Consider the following 22,138-nt stretch of genomic DNA (forward strand, 5'->3'; position numbering starts at 1 on the left):
AAATCCATACTCCCCACTTGCTGACGCGAGTGAGTTCCTTAACAGCTCTGTGCTGCGTTTTCCTCGCCCGCAGAATGAAGACACTACCAGCCCTGTTTCACAAGGTGGTTGGGAGGGGTGAAGATTCACTATCTGTGCCATGCTTAGAAGAGTGCCTGGCATGTAGTAACATGCTGTCATGAGTCAGTACTCTGACCGTGACGGCCACCATCATCGTCAAGTCACGATGGCCCCCTTGTTCTAAAACTGTAGATGGAGGAGCAAATCCAGGCTGAGCTGGGGGACGTTGGACCCTCGGCTTATTTGCTAGCAAAGCCCCCAAACTCTCAGTATGAGGCAGTGACAGAATCCGGGGACCCAGTTGTTGGTTCGGCTGGGTGTAAGACACCTTATGCCTAAAACGCTGATTTTACTGAGACTTGGATTATGATATGATGGTTTCACATACTCCATATTTCCTTGGAATTCTAATCCAAAACTGTTCCTTTCTTTAATTTGAATTAATTTTTATGCAATCTTTATCAGATCTTTGTGGACCAAAAAGAAAGGACACTTGTAAGTGATCACTTGGGGTGATTGCAGCGGGGTCAAATTTGGCACCTTATGCATGGCCAGATGTTATGTACTGTGACTTGTCCATATCTACATACATAAACATCTCCTCCTTTTTCAAATTCATCTTGATTTCCTTTGAGAGTTTTGGTTTGCTTCCCTGCCACCTTTACTTCTCTGAACAATAGTTGTCTGGGTTGATGAAAAAGGTTGCCAAGTAAGAACATCAAAAGGACTTGAGAGAGACAACACGGAACCTACCCACGGAACGTTTCTAGATCCCCTTGTCTTGTCTTCCCTTGCCTGGTGATTAAGCTCTGAAATGTTTCAGAGCTTGCTCTGGGCTGAAGAGAAGACACACTCGCCCATGGCATGTGTGCGTGAGAGTGCGTGTGTGTCCCTGTGTGAATGCGCACCCACTAGCGGACTCGTGCACCAAAGGGCTCGTACACTCCTCTGCCCAGTAAACCACTGATATCAAACCCGGGAGGAGGGTTTTGGTGGTATGTGATCAGACTGGTGATATCAGGAGGGAAATGAGTAGGCGTTTAAGGTGGCTAATTTTTAATCAGTACTGATTAATCAGAGTTTTAAAATGAGTGATTTCCGCTAGAAGTGGTGCTGCTTTGTTGTTTTGCCCAGCAAGATATTTCCGTAGCATGAAACAGCAATAGGAGCATCTCTGTGCTTGAGGAGTGCTATTTCTGCACTCACCAAAGCCAGGATAGACAGATTTTGTGTTGAGAATGGGGAGAGAATCATTTCACCAAGAAATAAAGCCCTTCACGTATTGCATGGAGCACTGGGTGTTATACGCAAACAATGAATCATGGATCACTACATCAAAAACTAACTATGTAATGAATGGCGACTAACATGACATAATAAAATAAAATTTAAAAAAAAAGAAAGAAAGCCTTTCTTTAAATGCTCCCTGACTTTTCCTTGTTTTTCTCTTCTGGGTTGACAAAGCAAGCCCATGGGAGTAGGCTTTGACTAAGAAGCAGTGAGACCCCTCCTCTCTCATCAGAGAGGAATTCAGGCTGAGGAGCAAGGTCATAGAGGCTGCTGAAGGGAGAGTCTTCCAGGAGATGGCTGCATGGGACAGAGGGCCGCACGGGAACCCTAGCCCATGGGTCTCCTCTCAGGAAAGCCTTCGTCTCTGTGAGGAGTTGGTTACAGGGCCCCTTGGGGCAGTGTTCTCCACAGTGAGGGGCACACCTTCTAGGAAAACTTGCCAGCATCTGTCAGGAGAGATGGGGTTGCAGCTGTGCTGAGATTCAGTTACAGAAAGTGAAGTTGGACAAATCCTTCCTGATGGATGAGAAGGCACCGTGAGGAGGATGGGTTAAAAGAAGTTGGGAAACCTGACCGTGGGGACTTCTGTATTCAAGAACCTGCCAGAGAGGTGGGGCCTGCCAAGAGCACACATTTAGGGAGAAGTGGTTTGAGGACTCAGCAGGTCAGGTCATCCCGCCTCCATAAGCAGGGAGGGGAGGGGTTGAGGTAGAGAGGCAGAGGTAGGAAACCCAGAGCTGGGGAGCTGCCCTGGCCGGGGAATGAGGCTCACTGAATGGGAAGAGCTGTTCTGAGCATTGGTTCTAGGCAAGAGTGCAAGGTGGCAAGAAGCCGAAGAGCAGGATTAGGGAAAAGCAAGGAGGTGGTTGAGTGTATTACATCTACTCCCCAAGGGAAAACCCACCATCTGGCATTGACCTTGCATACTCTAGATTGTGCTTTAACTTGGAGGTGACTGTGCCATCCTAGGCTTTTAAAAGGGAGGTCCTAACTGAAGTAAGATAAGCCCACTTCCCTGGCCTTTCCCTCTGGTACTCCCAGGGGAAGCCATGGGACGTGTCCAGTGAATTCTCTTGCTCCAAGGAGGAAACTGAAGAAGAAGGGCCTTCCCCAAAGTACTGGCTCCTGCAGGAATAAAGAGCAGTTCCAATTTGCTGGGGCTCCCTCTTTGTGCTTCCAGATGTCGCCTGCCTTTGTCCAGCACGTACCCGAGGCCAGCTTAGCTGCCTCGGCCGCGGGCTTTTCCCCGAAGAGCCACACTTGGTTCCCAGGTCTGCATTTTGATCTTGGTTCTACCTCGAAAGTGACGAATTTGTACTCCTGGCTACTTGGGCTTGGGGGAAGTAAAGGCTCGTTGGGTTTGGGGGAAGAGGAGAGTATTGTGGTGCTGTTCTCCTACCCCGGTGCAGAGCCGCTGCACCGTGGACACCAGCATTGGTGCCCACCAGCCTCCTGGGACGGCATTCCCTGTCCCAGGGCCCCTGGCAGGAATGCAGGCTCTTAACAAAGTGTTAACGATCTCTTTGGAGGACACCCTCCATCTCCTAGGAAGAACATCTGATAGCCTTTACAGTTTGTCAGTGACCGCATCTCTTTTAGGTGATCTGTTTTAACGCCATATAATACTTGAGACCAAACATTCTTCTCCTTAGCTAGAACGTTGCGCCAGACCTCGTGGGCTCAGCCTGTGTCTTTGATGTCACAGCTTCTCAGGGTGCTCTCCTGGTCCCCTTCTCCCGTGGTAAATGCCTTACAGGCCCAGAGCTTCTCCGGCCATCCATGTCATCCAGACCTCCTGCCCCTCCTTTCCCTGGACTGCTAAATTTCCCCCGTCCCACAACCCCGCCCAGCCCCTCTCTGCTCATCTTCCACAGCAAAACTTCGGTACCAGCCACCTGTTGCCTGAGCAAAAAAAAAAAACACACCTTAGAATTTTCTTAGTTTCATGTTCAAAGTCCTCCACCAAACCTTGGCCCATTTGCACTTCCGCCTTGCTTCCCCTGTCATTCCTTCTACACTCCCCATCCCTAGCTGTTAACAAGCCAGGCCTTTCCATGGCATGGGCTTCTGTATATGAAAACCCTTTTGCCTTGTTATTGCCTGAGGCCCGTCTGAAATGTGGGTTTCTCTGTGACATCCTCCCTACCAGCTCGGCCAAAGTCTGTTCTTCCCTTCACCTGCGTGTCCACTAGATGCTTACTGGGCGATGTCATGATCAATACTTCTTTGGATCTCTCCGTTAACTGCTGAGAGGCTGCTCGAGGTCACAGGCTGGGTCTCCTGCGTCCCACACAATGCCTGCTCTGTGCTGGCCGCTCATTAAGGATGGGTGGAATGAAGAAAGGCATAAACAGATGAGCCTGTAGGTGCAGCCTCTTGACATGAGATGGTACACAGGGTACTTTCTGTCACAGGATATTTGATCGGAGTAGAGTGGCCAAAGGTGAATGCTTTCCGGTAAGCCCCCACTTGACCTCTGGAAAGGCTTGTGCTAGTTAGAAAGCTGTCAGTTATGGTGTCTGCAGAAATCTGGTACTGTGGGTCATCTCTTGGGTCCAGCACTGCCCAAATAGTCCCCGGCAGAAATTGCTGAGTGACCTGGCTGCCGTGGTAAACCCCAAAAGCGGGTGATTTGTGTGGGCTCCTTCAGATCTGCAGATGAGAGGGACTCCAGGCAGCAAAAAGAACCCAGACTCGGGTTGCTTCTCTTGTTTCTGTTCCACACACGTTACCCCCCCAACATGTTACCCCCTCCACACACACACACGGGTGCCACACCTGTGTGCTATATCCTGGCTGGAGTTCTAGCTCTGCTCCCAGGAGCCCACAGTCAGGAGCGACGTGGACACTGACAGACTCTCAGAGTTCTTGGAAGTCTTGAAAGTTCCTGGCCCTAATGCCCACATGAGTCTGCTTTATGATTTAAAATTTCTGAGTCAGACCTGTTTCTGAATAATAGAGATTATCACATGTGGCTGACTTGCTTGGTCTTTCCAAGCCAGTAGGACTGGACAAAAAATAAGAGTTGATTCTGGCTGAGTGCTAGCGACTGCTGGTTCCACTTGAGGGGCCCTGGCCTGGGCATTCAGTGTCAGGAGAACCTGTCATTTTTGTCCAAGAGAAGAGGGCACAGGGATGGGTCCTCTGCCAGAAGCCCTTTGTCTCATCTTTTGGTTGCCTAGACACTGTGGTGATGTTGGTGGGAAAAGGGTGGGGGACTGAGTCCTGCTCATTCGACAGTGATTTGATCACATAGGAGGCTACTAAACAGGGAATCAGATGTGGGGAGAAAGAGAGCCTGGCAATTTCTGCCTCCGCTGGCCCCCTGGCATAGCCACCTTGTCTGAGCTTGCGATTCCAGCCACCTGCATCAGCTCGAGCCTCCCGTTGTCTGCATTAGGGGTAGGTACCTTCAGTCCAGGAGTCTCTAGGACTTGGGCACAATTTGTGAGTGTGTGGGATCTTCTGAAGAGAGTTGATGAGATTGCCAAAATGTTCCAGGACCCCAAATGGGAAGCCCCTATTGCATTGGTTTAAGGTGATTTCATGTACCACAGTGGCCAGAATGGGCCAGTTGGAGGATAGTGTGTAGGCCAATGGGAATGATTCAGAGGTAAGTACTGATAATTCTGGAAAAGCAGGGGAGGAGCTGTTCAGGAATAAAGTCCAAAGTAGGTGTGCAGGTGGTGGCCTTGGCCTCAGGTGAAGAGCCTACTGTAGTGGGGGGAGTAGCACGTGGGGTACAGCTATGGGCGGGGGCTGGTCCTGTGCCCGGACAGGAGAGGAGGAGGAACTCGGGGTCTTCAGCTGCTCTCCATACCCCGGAGGCCTGACTATTATGGGCACCCAGCTGTCTCAGTGAGGCATCGGCTCCTCTCTAGGGGAGATGGGAATGATCACCATACTGTCCTTAGCTTTGGAGATGCTCTTAAATCCAGGAAGGGAAGGCTCTGGTCCTCAGAGTAGCTTGTGGCACGGCTGCTGGTCAAATGCCTGTTTGTTACCTATTCACACAATGTAAATAAGGGTCCCCGGCACCCCCACAGCAGCGCTTAGCACTTGACCCAAGTGACTTTTGTGTTAGGAGGTCTTCTCTGTGAAGGAAACAGTGTGCTCCTTTGAGTCCAGGCGCAAGCTCTTTGTGTCCTGGCTGGCCAGCGTGACCAGCATGCTCAGTGGCTCTAGTCTAGCCCTCAGAGTGGCTGGCCTTGCCCCAGTCTGCCAGCCAAGAATCACGGAGCACTGGGAAGAAAAGCTAGAAGGTGCAAAACGTGGTGTTCATTAAGACTTGTCCTATTAGACTTGTGTACACAGGTCGGCAGGGTTGGTGCAGGCAGAGGCCATTTGTTTACTCTTTGGAGGCCTGAGATGAGGGGTCTGGGAGGATGCCAGTCAGTGAGGCAACGTGTGACAGAGGAGGGGAAGGGAGAGGTGAAGAGTGGGTGAGAGGTCATGGCAGATTGGGTGGGAAAATCTTATATCATTTAAGATGAAATTTTTAAAAGTCCAGGCCATCAATTAGTGTCATAGCTCCCCCATAATTGTACTTGGAGTGCGTGATCAACAGTAACTAGAACAAACAGCCCACTCCAGTTATTAGGATGGCCAGCACGTGCACACTTTCTATCGTGTCATCGAAGGCTGGGGCTCTGCAGTGGCTTTCTTGGGGCCTGCATGTGATCACAAGTTGATGGGACCTGAAACTTCAAAGTACCTTCTGTTCTGGTTTTCTTTATCCTCACTAAGTGTACCCAGTTGTAACCATGCTTGGCCCCTTTTTATATATTTCAGACCTGGATTTTTTTTTTTTTAATTTCCAAAACATGTTCTGACTTTTTGAAAAGACAGTTGATTTTCAGATAGAGTCATCGACCATGCAACCAGAAGCCTCTATGCGTAGTGCCCACCCCCACCCCTCTGACCAAGAGTTTCCAGAGGCTGTCAGGAGACAGCAGGCACGAATTTAGCCCCTACTGTGCTGAGCCCTCAAGAGCGCATACATAAAATGTATGCCACATAGATATACACGGATTTATAAGTCACAGGGACATCGTGCCTTCATGCTTGTTGCAAGATAGGATCTGGATGATGGTAGGATGCTAGGTCAGTGGAAGAAAGAGACATTGCAGTGTGTGGAGCAATGGGATCAAGGCTCTGGGGTAGATAGTGGGGCTAGTGGAGGAGGGGACGGAAGAATCAGCACGGTACTCATCCTCAGGGGGCTTTCAGTGGGTTAAAGCTGCAGACAAAGACCCCAAATTCAGTGATGAGGACATGTGAGAGGCAGAGCAGAGATCAGGAGGATCTGAAAAGGTCCCTTCAAGGAGCTGGCATTTGGTCTGACCTTGAAGGAGGAAGTGGATTTGGGCAGAGTCTGTGTGGAGAGGGCTGGGATTGCTGTTGCAGCTGAGAGAGGGGGAAGAACCTGTTGGTGCTTCTGAGGGATGGCAAGGAGTCCTCCTAGCCTGGAGGGTGGAGAGAGAAGGGAGGAGAGCTGGGGTACAAGGAGGATTCTCTCGAGGCCAATGGGAGCCTTAGTGCATCATCACCCTTGACGGCGCTTTTCCCTTGTAAGACCTGTGTGGGCTCCCTTCACAACCCCCTTCCCCACAGACTGCAGTGAATCCCCCCACCCACCCACCCCCCGCCCCGCAACTCTGTGCCCTGGACTGCGTGCCTCACTGTGCCTCTGTCCCAGTGAGGCCAAGGGCTCTGTGAGGACAGAGCACACCTTTCATAATCCTTGCACTGGTGAGGAGCCGGAGGAGTTACTGATTTGTTTTAAGAGCACAGAAAGAAGAACGTGTGAAAGGCTGGTCACAGTGCTCTTCAATTGGGAGAAGAGAAAACACTTGGGGAAGGAGTAGGGGCAGGGCCTGCTGACTCTTCTGTGTAAGGGTTGCAAACTTAGAAGGGTCGCACACCCTCTTGTGACGGTTTGAAGTTGTGGCCCTAGTTGCACGGGCAGGGTTTTCAGAGGCCCCTCGGCCCTGCACAAACTCCGCTTGGTCTGGGGCCGCTCGGGGCCATGGGTCTGCACGGCGCATGCGTGCGTGCGTGCGTGTGTGCGTGCGCTGTGCCTGCGTGCGTGTGCGTGCGTGCGCGCCCTCTCTCACACATGCAGGTGCACCCCAGCCTGTGTCCCTTTCTGCCCCTGGACGGTACTGTTGCCTCCCTTTGGCTCTCCCACCCCACCTGGTTGCCATGGGTACGGCGGGGCATCCGACATGTCCCCGTATGATCCATGTGGCGTTTCCATTCCTACGTGCTCATAAACGTCTGCCCCCTGCCTGCTCTGTCCAGGGGTATTTTAGTGACGCCTGGAACACGTTTGACTCCCTCATCGTAATCGGCAGCATTATAGACGTGGCCCTCAGCGAAGCCGACGTGAGTATGCGCCCGCCGTGGCCGCCCGCCTCGTGTCCTCTCTCTGTCTGCACATTCCGCTCCCCGCCCCGCACTGGCATCACCTGGACAAGTCACAGGCCCCAACCTCACTGGATCTAAAACCAGGAATTTCCTCACGAGAGCTGTGGACAAGAGGCTTGTGAGGGTCGAGCTTTTTCCCAGGCCTTTGCAGACTCAGAGCACCTTTCGGAGGGCCGACTCGGGCGGCGTTTCCTGAGCCGCTGGTAGGCAGGGCAAGACAGGCGTCTCTCACTGTTTTTATTTGCTGTGTCAGCGGCAACACCCAAAGTGACGTACCTGTAACATGTTTGTTTTAGAGTGATTTTTTTTTCAAGTAGCCGGGTGGCATAATGCTAGAATGTTCCCTTTTTATAACACTGTCCTTTTCTTCTTTTTTCCTGTTGTGCTTCCTCTCCTCTGTGGCTTCTGAATGCTTGCCCTAACAGCACTATTTCACTGATGCATGGAACACTTTTGATGCCTTAATTGTTGTTGGTAGCGTCGTTGATATTGCTATAACTGAAGTGAATGTAAGTAGCAAACTTTGTGTCCTGTGACGTGATTGTTTCTGTTAAGTCTGACACTCAGGAGCCTAGAAACCGTATCCATGGGTCTCTCTACACTTAAGAAATTCGGGCATACATTTGTTCTAAAAGATGAAGAACATTTGGTAGCCTCCCCTCCCCCGCCCCACCCCGTTCCCCTGAAAGAGGGTGGAGAAGGAAATGTAGAATGGCCATTTTGGAACCAAACATTATTTTAAAAAAAGAAGTTCTTATGAGCCTGTGAAGGGCCGGGAGTTAATTTATGTGAGAATGTGAACATTGGCACGCGCTAGCTGTGTGACCTCGGCCGGGCACCTGACTGCCCCGTGCCTCAGATTTTTCCAGCTGCAAAATGGAGTTCCTAACATGTGCCCTGGTACCCACGATAGTTCTGTGAAGGGAAGGGGGGCGGGGCTTCACAGCCACGCCATGAACACGTGACTGCTGCAGACTTCGCCTGTATCATGTGCACCTGCCGAGTCTGACTAGTGACACTGGGGAGTACCCCCTGTCCTAGCTCACCAGATGATGGTGATCTCATGGACCAGGGGAAGGAGGGCTGAGTGTGTATGAGGACAGGGTGTCCATTCTCTTCTGTTGCACTTGATTGAGCCCTTTAATAAGGAAACAAGTGCAGGAGCAGTGTGGTAGGTGGAGTGACCCACCCTTCCAGAACCATCCTGAGAACCCTCCTTCAAAATTAAGAGGCTCCAGAAAGGGGAGCACTGCCTCCTGCCAGTAGTTCTTGGATCTAACCCATGCCTAAACCAGAAGGGCCTGAGGCAGGCACAAATGGCCCTGCTCACCTGGTCTGTCCCCAGTTTGTCACAAGTCTTAGTGGGTGTCCAGTGTGTGTGCCCCAGTTGTGTAGAGCCCGTGGCGGGGATGAATGGAGCATGGGGTGGGACTGCTGTGTGGTGTTGGCTTTCTGCTCCATGTGGCCAGCCCCGCCCTCCTCCCCCACCCCTGGCTGGGAAGGGGCCTCCTCGCTCTGCCTGGCTGACATCTGCAGGGTTGTACGGCCTGTCCTGGTGTCCAGACAGCCTGTATCAAATAAGGATGGTGCAGTCCCTCTTTATACCACTGCTTTGTGGCTAAGCTAAGCCTAGATCACAGACCAGTGGGACGGCCACTGGCCCGGCACTCCTAAGGCCTGACAGTTTTGGTCTTGGTTCAAAACTGACTTGTTGGACCTGGGCCTCAGTTCCCCATGGATCAGCTGGGGCGAATGATATCTGCCCTCCCTGCTTCATAGGTGTGTCGGGGAAATAAAACGATGCAGATATTTGTCAAAATACTGGTTGCAAAACTTAAAGTATTAGGGAGATAAAGGCTATTATCCAAGTGTAGATTTTCCATGGACTAACAAGTGAAATGGACTGTAAGGCATGTCCACGAGGGTGTGATGGATGCCTCACAACACCCCAATCCATGCCATGACAAGGGACTAAAGTGGTATTTTCCTAGACCCAGGAAGATACATCCCCCAACCTCCGTGAGCCCAGATTTAGGTAAATTCCACTTTATGTGAAGTATCCCATAACTCAGCTATAAAATTGTCATTCATAATGTGTAAATTATGTTTGGTTATAAAATAATCTAATGCTAATGGCAGAACAGCAGGACCCTAACTGGGCTGCCATGAGCTCTCTCCTGAGTTTATGACCAGACATTGCCTGCTTAACCATCTCCTGACGTAAAGCACTTACAACCTTTGTCAAAGTCTGCTTATGTGAAAATTCTGGCACAGACCCTTATGTAAGTCAGAGATGGTCTGTAATGGAAATGAAAATAGAATAAACTACAGTTTCAGCAGTTCTCCCTGGAGTGCTCCGTGCTGAAAGGGATGTGCAGGTGGTGGGCATAAATGCTGGGTTTCTGGGTACCAGGATGTGGCCAAGGTTTGTTCACTGAGCCAACAAGCCAGCTCTCCCAATGCCTCATCTCTCGCCCCCCCCCCCCCCCGCTGGCTGGCAAGGTGTGGCGCTGGTGCCCTCGGTTGACAGCACGTGCCCAGCTTTCCGGCTGCCCCTCCATATGCTGGGGGCAGGAGCACACCGTGCCTGTCCCCTTTGGCCCCGCCTTGCTCATCAGTGTCGCAGACATATCCTTCTTCATGTGTCATCCGTCAGGAAAGCTGCAGTGGTACAAAAACGCACACTGAACTTTCTAGTTAGCATTTGACTTTGGGGTGTCTGCACAAAACAGGCTTTCATTGGGCCCATTTCTGGCACTCAGTCAGACTTTCAGAATCACGCCGGTGACCATTCTTATACCATTTTCTAGTCAGTGACTTTTCCCCTGGTCAGATATAGCCCAAGACAAAAGCTCCCTCAGCTGGTGGCAAAACCAGCTGTCCGCCCTGGGCTGGTAGAACCCCTTGGGAGGTCTCAGCAGTTCTGGGCTGGGCGGCAGTGCAGGGCAAATGCTCAAAGCCACCTTCTCATGTATTCAGTCTCTCAACACATGTGTCCTGGGCACGTACAGTTTGCAGGCTATGAGCACAAAGATAAAAGAGACTGGATGTCCTTAACTTCTGATGGTATAACTGTTAGTGGTGGAGCTGTCAATTCCTCCAGCCCCCTCTCCCACACATGCCAGGTTCCCCAGAGGAGCAACGCACATCCTATCCCTGGGCTGGCCTTACCCCCCAAGCTCCTGGGTTAGCTCAGCTTGAACACCCTTCGTCCATGTCGGCTGTTTTTAGCTACGATAAGTCATCATTTTTTGCAATATTTAACTTGCTGTGCTCTCTCCCCCAACCTCTGTTGATCTTTCTTTTCTGTTGCCTAATTGATTTTCATGTTGGTTTTATTTTTAGAAAATTGTAGCGGCAAGTATATATAAACATATATACGGTGATGTCGTTGTTAAAGCAAAAGCACTTTAAAGACTGTATACCTGTTTGTGGCTTCCCCACCTTTGGTTTTCACTGAGTTTCACAGGGTGTGCTGTTTATGGGTTGTGGTCATCTAAATTGTTTCCCATCCCCTGGGTCCCAGTCTCCACCTGGGGTCTGGCCAGGGCCATCTTGGCCAGTCATGCTTGGCTGTGTGGCTTGCCAGCATTGTCTTCAAGAATGATTGATCTGGCCTGCAAATGAGAAATCTAGCTTGCGTTTGTAGTTTGCAAAAACATTTTGGATGGCCCTTTCTGTTGTCCTGCTTGATGCCCCCTGAGCCCCCTCCTGCTGCCCCTGCCTATGTACCTCCCCACCACCCCTTGCTCTGACCATGGTTTGATGGCTCTCACAGATTTGTCTTTATCACATCTGGTCATAACATCATCAAGCTGCTAAAATGTCAGATGATGACTGGCAGGCTCGCCTTTGCTCACCCTCGGATGCCTATTGGTGCCTCGAATGGTAAAATGACCCAGAACCCCACTTTCCCTAACCCGGGCAGTGGCTGTTGCCGGCACTGAGTCCTTTCCCACTATCATTATTGCTGGGGAGGCCAAATACTTGTGCAGAAGCTATGACTGCCTTGTTCTTACTTACTGAAGGCGTGTGAAAAGTTAGTAAGGAGCTCCCTCCCAGGGACCCAGGAATTGTCCCTGACCTGGTGACCAACAGCTGTACTCAGCTTCTGGTTGTTCAGCCCTCCGTTCCAGGTGCCAGCCTTTTTCCGGGGACCAGGTCACTGATTTCTGGACATAGGCTCAGCATTCCCATATACAGAAGCCCTCTCTCCCAGAAGTGTCATGTGCCAGGTCAGAAGTAGCCAGAGGGAGGCTCTCCCCCACTCCCACCTCCAAAGAGCAGGTTCTCCAGGATGTTCTGTGATGCTGGTTTGCTTCCTGTCTGGAGTGGAAAACCACGTCATCTAAGCCTTTCCGGGAAGAGATGGGGATTAATACAGCAAGTACAGACTGGTCTCTTTGGTTGCACTTGGGAAGCTCAGGGATTGTTTGGCTCCAGTAGTTGCTGGGGGCTGACCCCAAACCTACACCTCAAGAGCCTGCCTGAGAACCCTGTGCGAAGGGGCTGGAGGGTCATCAGGTGTGCCCCAGGATCTAAGGAGACTTCTAGACCCAGGCACACAGTTTGGCCTCCTGGGGCTGAGGGCCATCTCCCTGTGGGGTTCCCAGCTGAAGACAGTGACCCTCAGGGTTGGAAGGAGCTGCTGAGCGCCTCCAGCCCAAGCCTGGAGATGGCACTGGAATCCTCTCTACTGAAGGCTGACCACACAGCCCTAGTGGCTGTCTTTGGAAAACTACCCAGGGAGTGAACCCTTTCCCAGTCTCAGCCTCTGAGGGCATTCTGTCATTGATCCCGAGTTCACGCAGGGCATCAGCTCACCCATGTTCCAACCACAGCCTCCAAAGCCAGCTGTGTTTCCAAGCCTCCTCCACCCACTGTGGGCAAGATGGGGATGCAGTTAACCTGTTTGCATCGTCTGGGTACTGAGCCCTCATCAACTCCAAAAGAACCCACTGCTTAGCTGTAACAGCCTGAGTGGGCTTTTCTAGGGGCTCCCCTCTGTATGGCCCATCCAGACCAAAAGGAATTTGTTGACGTGAGTGACCACCTGAAGATGTGCCCAGCTTTACCCTGGCTTAAGACTGGAGTTCCCTCGAGCAGCACCTTAGAATCACCTGGGAGCTTTTAAAACTCCCAAAGCTCTGACACACCCCAGACCAAGGAGATAAGAATCCTTGGAGTGTCACCCGGGCATCAGATTCTGCAAAAGAGCCAGCCCCAGGCAGTTGGAATGTGCAGTCCAGGATGAGAGCTGGCCTGCCCTTTGCATCTGGCTGGCATCTGTAGTTTGGGCAAAGCCATCTTCAGGGTCCTTCCAATTTGTAAGATATTTTGGCAACTTGCACCATCCTCCAGTGCCGCCAGCAACATCCTCCCCCACGGCAGTGCTCCCTGCCCAGCATGGCACTGAGGGAAGGAGGAGGTGTCACAGGCTGCACTGGGGGTGCACGTGGCTTGCTGTGCTGTTTGTTCTGTCCTTCCTTTCTGCATGTTGTGCTGACGTGTCCCTCCACAAATGCTGTCTGGTTCTCCTCTTCATTTTTTTTTTTTTTTTAAGAATATCCAGGGTTTCAAGTTCATAGTCCAATATGTGTCATACTTCAAAGGTGTCAGTTGGAAAAGAGATGTGCACTTCAAACGTTAGTTTGGCCACTGACTTTACCACATTTTGAGGGAGGGGGCACTGAGAGGTCTATCAGACTTGGAATGAGATGGGGAGGACAAGCAGAAGGGGCTGGGGCCAGATCGTAGCCAGAGAGTGTCTTCCCTGACCAATAGCCCTCTTATTCTTGCAGGTCTAACACACAAGTTATGGACATCTCAAAAGTATCACCGTAGAGTGCTCTGTTTTAGGCACACCCTGGCCCCCTTGAGCATAGGCAGGCAGAGGCATGCATGCACACACCCCCACATACTCACACACCCTCCCACTCCAGCTGCATGGGTGAGACCCAAAAGCCTCATGCACACAGCCTTAGGGAGATTGGGAGACAGAACTTTAGAGCACTAATTCCTCCATTTGTTAAAGTCATAAGTTAAAACCATCATCTGTCCCTTTAAGATGTTCTTTGTCTTGAGGTGAGAGAAAAGAAGAGGAAAATAAAAGACAGTGACTGGGGCTTGGACCGTGCCATTAGAGGGTTCACCTTCTGAGCATCCTGGGTGAATCAGGGACCCCTTTGGAACCCTATCAGAACCAGTTAGTCCTGGGTTTGTCCTCACATTGCTGAATTTCACTTCTGATAGGATGTACCACAACTCCTTCTTTTCCATGAGTTTTATGTTTGGTCTCAGGAGGCAGCTGTTAATGAGAGTGAGAATTCAGAACAGAGCCCTTTCCCTGTATCCCCAGGGAGGAGAACCACTCAGATTAGTGCACGCCATCTATGCGTGTGCATACATCCCTTAGCTGTGCAGACACGCCATGCAGTAGGCTCCCTAGAAACCCTGGGGACCACTCAGCAGTTCCAGGTCCCCAAGAACTGGCTCATTCCTCTGTCGGTTACCAGGTAGACCAGCTGCTTCAGTGGAGGGTACCCTCCTAAAGGGAACAGAGAGGCCGTCATTCCTTGTCTCTTGTTCAGCCCTTACTGTTTTGTTAGAGCTTGCTTACAACCTCTTTCCAGTTTCTTCAACACTGAATATCTAATAAGTGCCAGACTGCATGCTGGCACTGAGTGAAGCAAGGTCCCTGCCTGAAGGGGAGGCAGGTGCCCAAAGGGTGATGAGTGGTGTGGTTCAGCCCCCTGTGACCTGAACTATAGGTGCCCAGCCAGACCCTGGATGAGGTGGAAGTGCAGAAACTCAGGGCAAGCTGGTCCTAAGCTGCTGCTGCCCAAGAGTCCCACGGGGCTGAGCGCTGTCTTTCTGACAGCAGTCAGGGCTGTAGGCTGGGCACTGAAGGCTTCTGTGGGGAAACCAGCCCCTCTCCACTCACACTGACTTGGTTTGCCCACCTCCTCAGCAGCCCTTCCCAGGTATGTGGCTCAGGAGGCGTGTGGGGTGTAGGCAGGTACCACTCTGCCCCATTTGGTAGACTCCTGTTCATCGGGGTTAGGAGTGGCCTGCTGCAGGGCAGTTAGTTCCCCAGACCCACAATCCTGCCTCAGCAAAGAGAACTAGCCTGCCTGTGAGAAGCAGGGTCCCACTCTGCATGTCTGTCTTTGGGGACAACTGAGGTCTTGCAGCCTTCTCTTTTACTGGATGCCTGCCAACCTCAGAGCATCATGTCCTGGGATGTGAATTAGAAAGTAGCATGTCTGAGCCTATGTCAAAGGCTGCCCACCCTCAAGTCCAGGTTCAGACAGAGCCCCTGGCATTTTCTCAGGGAGGGAACAGCCGTGTTGTCCTAAGACACCAACCAGAAGTTTTTAAAAAGTGGGGAGGGGCCCATCCTTCTGAACCACTGCTTCCTTTCTGTTCATTAATACATTGTCAATCTTTGATTTCTTAAAGCCAACTGAAAGTGAAAATGTCCCTGTCCCAACCGCCACACCCGGGGTAAGATCAGTGACGAGTCCCCCAGGGCTGGGCCTTTTCCTTGACCATGCTGAGTTTCCCACTAGTGTTTCTGTATTCTCCATGGTTGTCCTTCCAAAACAGTGTCTGCGGTGGTTTGCATTCATCATCAGTGTCCAGTACTCTTGACCAGCCCAGCGTTCTCCTCTTAACACACTTGACCACGTGGACATGCATGTGCTGTGTGGACGCAGTTTCCCAAGCCCTGTGTTGTTAGCATGTAACTCTTCCTTTCATATCATGCTTTCCAAGGTGAAAAGGCCCTAGAAACACATCTTCTGTTCTTACCTCTGTCACCTTTGTTTGCATCTGTTGCTGTTTTTCTGAAAGTGTTGCATGTTCTACTTTGCATTGGGTTTGACCTCTCCATGATAACCCTTCAGAACTCTGAAGAGAGCAATAGAATCTCCATCACCTTTTTCCGTCTTTTCCGAGTGATGCGGTTGGTGAAGCTTCTCAGCAGGGGGGAAGGCATCCGGACGTTGCTGTGGACTTTTATAAAGTCCTTTCAGGTAAGAGCCAGGCCGGGGGCTTCTCTGTTGCTCTTGGAGATCACATGTGAGCCAGTGAGTGTCCTCTGTCGTGGAGGATCTGGACTCCCTTCCACATGGCCACTGTGACCCCCTAGGTCAGTAGAGGATGTGGAACATGGAGGCACCTGACCCAGCTGTCCTTGGTGAATCAGACAGGATTCTTGCTTAAAGGAAACAGAAGGCACTAAGGACTTGCAGTTAAGGAGGGGTGTAATGTTTCTCAGATGGATAGGGATGGGGAGTCTCCAAGCCCCTCAGTCCTCTCTGGAATGCCCAGTGGTGGAGGGTGACATCTGAGAGAGGGCAGGTCCCAGCAGACTGCCCGTAAAGTGAACAGCTTCTTGCCAGGACAGCTCTTCCTCCTGAGGCTGCCACGGTCCTCTCTGTTGGCTGGTCTAGATATGAATCAGAGACTACTCCACCTGAGCCAGCACACCATCCCCAATCTCTGCATTACCCAATACCTGCAAGGATCACAGCATTGAGGACATTTGGGCATAAGCCAGGCCTCACTTGTCATCTGTGATTCTCCAGGCTGGTGCAGCCTGAACCAGGACTGACCCAGCTTCTCCTGTACCTTTTAGTACCCCACCCCAGATATTCTAGTCTTCCCGACTGAATTAACTGGGGACGGGGTACAGATTCTTATTTAAAATATTCATCTATGTAAGGGAAATGTAGCTATGTATAAGTATTAGAAAGTGTATCATGAATCTTCGTGACTATTTTTAATTTGAAATAAACACCTTGACAAGTGAAGCTATCCAAAGACACGTAAAGAAAAAGTTCAAGCTAAGCCCACCACCTCTGAGGTAACTGGTGTTAATGTCCCAGGGAGCGTTTTTCTGCTTGGGTAAGATTTTAACACGTAAAGGGAAAGGATGGCTTCCGGGAAAGGGGGTAGATCCAAAAACTCAAAGAAGGGAAATCACAGATTCTGGCAGGAACCTGAGGTGGTCAGAACTGGGGATACAGCTCTCGGGGAGAGCGAGCAGGGCCTCAAGTGAGCCTTGGTCTCAGAAAGGGGTCAAATCCCAGACATTCGTTATTAATATAAAGTACCAAAGTTTTCGAGTGAACTGCTATAAAAATAGATTCATGCAATAATGTCATACTTACTTCTAAAGAAATTATTAAACTTTTTCTTTTTAAAAGTTTGGCCACTGTGGATAAATTCATCGAACAAAGTGGTAGTTCACAAAAACTGAGAAACAATGCCAACAGAATTCGTAAAGATTCAGTAATCTAGGAAGAAAATGTGTATAGGTACGGTGAGGAAAGCCTGGAGCTAACCCTGTGGGGCTCTGGCCAGCGGTCAGCCATCAGGACAGTGCTATCGCACAGCGGGAAGGTTTTTAGCCACTGGCTTTCTGATGACCTTTTGTAGATAAAAGAGAAAGTAGATGCTTTCACCATGAGTGCTCTGGCCACTACCTGGAGGTGTACCATGTGCATGTCACACGACATGTCCTAAAAATAAATAGTTGAGGAACAGGGATGAGAGGACCAGGGGTCTGACCCCACACATACATACCTGTATCTAGTGTTCTTAAGGAGAGTCCAGGTTTGGCGACCACCCAGCTAGCTCCCTTTCTTTTCCCTGACCCAACCGCCAACTCGCATTCTTTCAGAAAGTGTGCATTTTAAGAAAGATGTCTTGCTTTCTGCAATAACAGGCAGAAAGTGGTTCTTCCCCTTGGCCCCAGTAATTTCACTCCCAAGACCTCACCTGAAGCAGACATGGGTGGTTTTGCACAAAGATGTTCCTTTGCAAAGTGTGATCTACAATAGACCTCGCCCCCACCCCAAACATGCCCATGAAAGAAAGTGGAAACAATCTAAATATCCAGTGTTCTGGAACGGTTTGATCAATTATGATAATTTCACAAAGGAATCCAATGATGCGTATAAACATTATTGTGTGGGTGATGCGTCTGCCCTGACACCTTTTATTTAGGGTCAGGTTATACTAATGATGGTGGAAAGCATATCCTGCCCATAGATTCGTAACACTAGGTGTGTGCATGGATGGTACACTAAGGACTGAAGTTATTGTGCTGGGCTGGGGTTTAAAAAGTCCTCCTTTACTGTCGACGTTCTTTCCGCATAACCCAGAAAAGAGAAGCATGTGGCCCTGTGTTGGGCCTTCATTCTATACCCGAGCAGTCACAGTGTGGGGGAGGGGGAGAGGCGGGCACTGAGCCAACTGCTTCCTTCTTCCAGGCACTGCCCTATGTAGCCCTCCTCATAGCCATGTTGTTCTTCATCTACGCGGTGATTGGCATGCAGGTAAGCACTAGCCACTTTCCCCCTGTGTCCCCTTTGCTGGGTAGCCCCAGATCTGTGGCAAGATGTGCCTTGGCCAGGGGGAATGGAAAGCCAGGGTCCTGATTTTGCAGGCAAGTGCCTGTGCGGGGGACAGCCAGGCTCAGAAGAGCAGGGAGAGGTTGGGACATGCCAGGGAAGCCTGGGGGTAGTGGTACTCCTCACCCCCAATCTGAGTCTTGGGAAACTCAACTGATGGAGAAAACCCACAGTTGGTTTCAGCAACAGGAAATAGCACACTGAGAGAAGCTGTAATTGTTTTGGCTTCTGTACTGATGTTACTAAGAAGATATTTAATGATACCAAAGTCTGTTGATGGCCTGGAAAGTTATGTTTTATCACAACCAGCTAGATTCTTACTTAAAACCACCTGCTCCCAGATGCTATGGCAGGGGCTGCACTGGGATCATTATTTGGCATGGGTAGCGCCCTTTTAAAAAAGAAACCAGGCACGAAACCAGGCCCTTCTGTGACTATGGCTGAGGGGCTGCAGGATTCTTCCCTGCCTCTCTGGGGGTGTGGAAAGGGATTGGGGCTTCATTCACTGCTGAGCTGAGCCCTAGCAGGGTAGGCACAGCCTCCAGGAGGAGAAGGAGGTGGAGAGCAGCCTGCTGGACCTCCTGGGGGGTCTCTCTGCTACATGCTCTGCTGTTTTGGATGCTGTCTTTCAGATAAGGGGGGATGCAAGTGTCAAAGAGGTGGGGTGATTCCAAGGCAGAGGGGTGGCTGCGCTTCCTTATCTGAAGGCATAGAAAAATTTGCAGTTCGATAGGGATCTATTTGGGAGTTGTGAATGAAGAGTTGACCTACTTGAGCCCTTGTAATTCAGCGTGGGATGCTTTGTGCCCCAAATGGCCTTTTATGACCTGATGTTCTCCTACAAAACAGCTGTCTTGGAGACCTGCAAGCTGCCCTGCACACACCATCACCAGTTTTGCTCAGGAGGCTTTGCCAGGTTCTTCTGAAATGGCCTGCTTTTCTACAAGTCCTGCAGCTAACTTCCCCTTGCCCCTCCAGGAAAGTCCTCTCTCTTCTCTGTGGCTCACTGGCCCCCACGTTTGTCTGTAGCTGGATCTTTTGTCTGTGCACACTCATGTTCTTTTCATTTCCTGGGGCTCCTGGGCTGTGTCCCCTCTGCTCTTTGCAGGCAGTGCTTCCTCTGCCCAGACACCCCACCCTCCTGCTCACCTGACTAGCCTCCACTGTGCCTTCAGTTCTGGGCCTAAATGTCACTCCTCCAGAGGCCTTTCCTGACCCCAGCCCCTGGCTGCAGATCCGTTATGTGCTTCCCTGTCGGGCTGGATCAGGCCAGCTCTTTGCAGGAGGGGCTGTCTGTCTGGTTGCCTGGTAGGAACTCCCTGAGGTGAGGATGCTCCTGACTTCGGCACTGGGCTCCCAGCAGTTAGCACGGTGCCCACCCCATGTTTGCTGAGTGAATGAAGTGCCAAGCACTGTGAGAGAGCCCTACTAGGTGTTGATCAGTCCTGTGTTCGAAATTCACATGTGGAATAGGTTTCGTGGAGAGTTTTGCTTTTTTTTTTTTTTTTTTTTTTAACAAAATCTTTATTTCCCTAATAATTTCTCCACCCAGATGTTTGGGAAGGTTGCTATGAGAGATAACAACCAGATCAACAGGAACAACAATTTCCAGACCTTTCCCCAGGCGGTGCTGCTGCTCTTCAGGTGACTGCGTCCCACGAGGGCACATCTCTCCCTGGCTCTGGGCTCCAGAGTGACCCAGGACACATGCCCTGTTACAGCAGTGTGGCCCCTCCTGGCTGATGGTGGTGGCTTGTTCTATTTGTTTTGTATTCTTGAACAAAGACCTTAGCATTTCAGTCAGAGGAATTTCGCTGGATTGTGGAAACTGCTATGGTCATTCAGACTGTGGCCAGCTTAAGGGTTATCCCTTTGGAAGCTAGTAGGTCATCAAAGGGTTATCCCTTTGGAAGCTACTAAGGCCACCAGGAAAATGGTAGGATACATACTTATGCATGGGAGCATGCACTTGAACACACCCAGGAACGTGGAAATATAGCAAGAACAGAAAGGGCCTTTGCACAGCCAACAGGGAACATCCAAGATGCACAGTTTCAGATTTTATAGGATTGTTTTTAACCCCAGTTAACTAGCTTTGTAAACAAGGTGCCTTGAAGTGAGAGAACTTTCTAGAAATTATACAGGTAATTTCTAACGATTCTCTTGATTGAATAGCGAGTCACTTAGAATTTGGTAGTTTTCAGTTCTTTGCTTTCAACAAAATTGAATGGGGATCTAATCAAGTTGTCAGGTGTTAGGTCATTAGAAATAGTAATTATTTTAAGATTGTAACATGAACATTTAAAGAAGAGAAGACAAAAACATCCATTTATACAGAAAGAATTGATGTGCTTATATCAAATGATTGTTTTAAATCAAAGGGAGCTATAGCAGGGCCTCCACTCAGAGAAGTTGCATTTGAAAATAAGTAGGAATTTCAATTTAGGAATTTTCACTCATTCGAACTGGCTTTTCCCCCAAATCATTTAGGTTTTGCTCTAATTTCAAATTTTGTTTAAAAAAAATATTCTTAAAAGTGTGAAGGTCTAAGCTTCAAATCGCTCCTTCGTCTACTAAAGCCCTTCTTCTTAATCTCAACAAGGTGTGCCACGGGTGAAGCCTGGCAGGAGATCATGCTGGCCTGCCTCCCGGGGAAGCTCTGTGACCCCGAGTCGGACTATAACCCCGGGGAGGAGTACACGTGTGGGAGCAACTTCGCCATTGTTTATTTCATCAGTTTTTACATGCTCTGCGCGTTTCTGGTGGGTGATCACGACAGCTCTCTTTCTCAACTGACAGATGCTTGTGTGGCATTTGGGATTCAGACCACGGATGTTGCCCCCTCGAATGACTGTGGGGTATTGTATGTTGATGAGCACTCTAGACTTCATTTGGCGGTTGGGGGTTTTTCTTCAACAGGTGTGTGTTACAGGCAGGCCTGTGCACCTTCGTTGTGAGCAGGGGTTTGAGGCTCCCTAACAGGCTTGGGACAGTCACCACCCCAGCTTCTTAGGGCTGCTGGTGTCTTTATTGAAGTTCCAAAGCCACCGCACATAGTGACTCAACAGTGTGAGGTATTTGGTGGCCACAGAATTATAAAACTGCAGTGTGCATCGACAAGGCCAGATGACACAGCCCCCTGCTTTCCCCTGGGACTATACCAAAGCCATTGTGGAAAGCTGGAAGCCTGCCTTTTTCTTCAACATTCTCCAGAAAGGAAGTTTTTATGGCCTCAGAGAAGTGGGTTCCAAATGTTTCACGACTCTTATAATTAATTAGGAGGCCCTTACTAGGGTCTAAGCCCATCCATTCCACTAAAGATGAAGCAGCTTTGCTCTGATGTGCTTTTTCAGATCATTAACCTGTTTGTGGCTGTCATCATGGACAACTTTGATTATCTGACCCGGGACTGGTCTATTCTGGGGCCTCACCATTTAGATGAATTCAAAAGAATATGGTCGGAGTATGACCCTGAGGCGAAGTAAGTTGGAAAGGCTTCCATGTGACTTGTGTGGGCTGTTTCTGGAGTGTTGGCTGTGATTTTTGTAGAAGGTGGGATGGAGTGAAAGCTCAGGCCAGCCAGTGCTTCCCTGGACCTCATGCTGTTCTTTGTCTCCAGAGGAAGGATAAAACACCTCGATGTGGTCACTCTGCTCCGCCGCATCCAGCCTCCCCTGGGGTTTGGAAAATTATGCCCACACAGAGTAGCCTGTAAGGTAAGTGTCCTGTTGGTGTGTCTGGTGGCCTCTCTGCAGGGACTCTCTGCTTCATTCAACACACACTAAGTGACATTCTGCCGAGCCTTCCGTCAGGTGCACTGGGGTTGCAGAGATGAATCATACGTGGTTTCTGTCCTGAGGAGCTATCAGATTTGTAACTCTTAGGATACCCTGTCAGCCAAAAGTAAGAATAGGAAGGGGATTGTGTCATTTGTCACT

The 22,138-nt window shown here is 50.2% G+C and overlaps 1 protein-coding gene across 1 annotated transcript in view; it reads left to right on the forward strand.

Moving 5' to 3' along the window:
- The window catches only part of CACNA1D (calcium voltage-gated channel subunit alpha1 D), a 291,430-nt gene that overhangs the window by 235,707 nt on the left and 33,585 nt on the right, over positions 1 to 22,138 (forward strand). Inside the window, exons 30-37 of the mRNA XM_081805721.1 lie at positions 7,654 to 7,737; positions 15,241 to 15,285; positions 15,687 to 15,815; positions 18,060 to 18,125; positions 19,753 to 19,844; positions 20,803 to 20,962; positions 21,554 to 21,681; positions 21,820 to 21,916. Coding sequence (XP_081661847.1) covers positions 7,654 to 7,737; positions 15,241 to 15,285; positions 15,687 to 15,815; positions 18,060 to 18,125; positions 19,753 to 19,844; positions 20,803 to 20,962; positions 21,554 to 21,681; positions 21,820 to 21,916 — 801 coding nt within the window. The remainder of the gene's footprint in view (positions 1 to 7,653; positions 7,738 to 15,240; positions 15,286 to 15,686; positions 15,816 to 18,059; positions 18,126 to 19,752; positions 19,845 to 20,802; positions 20,963 to 21,553; positions 21,682 to 21,819; positions 21,917 to 22,138) is intronic.

This window comes from Leptonychotes weddellii, chromosome 1, assembly GCF_054177405.1.
Source record: "Leptonychotes weddellii isolate Sample4059 chromosome 1, ASM5417740v2, whole genome shotgun sequence".
NCBI lineage: Eukaryota > Metazoa > Chordata > Mammalia > Carnivora > Phocidae > Leptonychotes > Leptonychotes weddellii.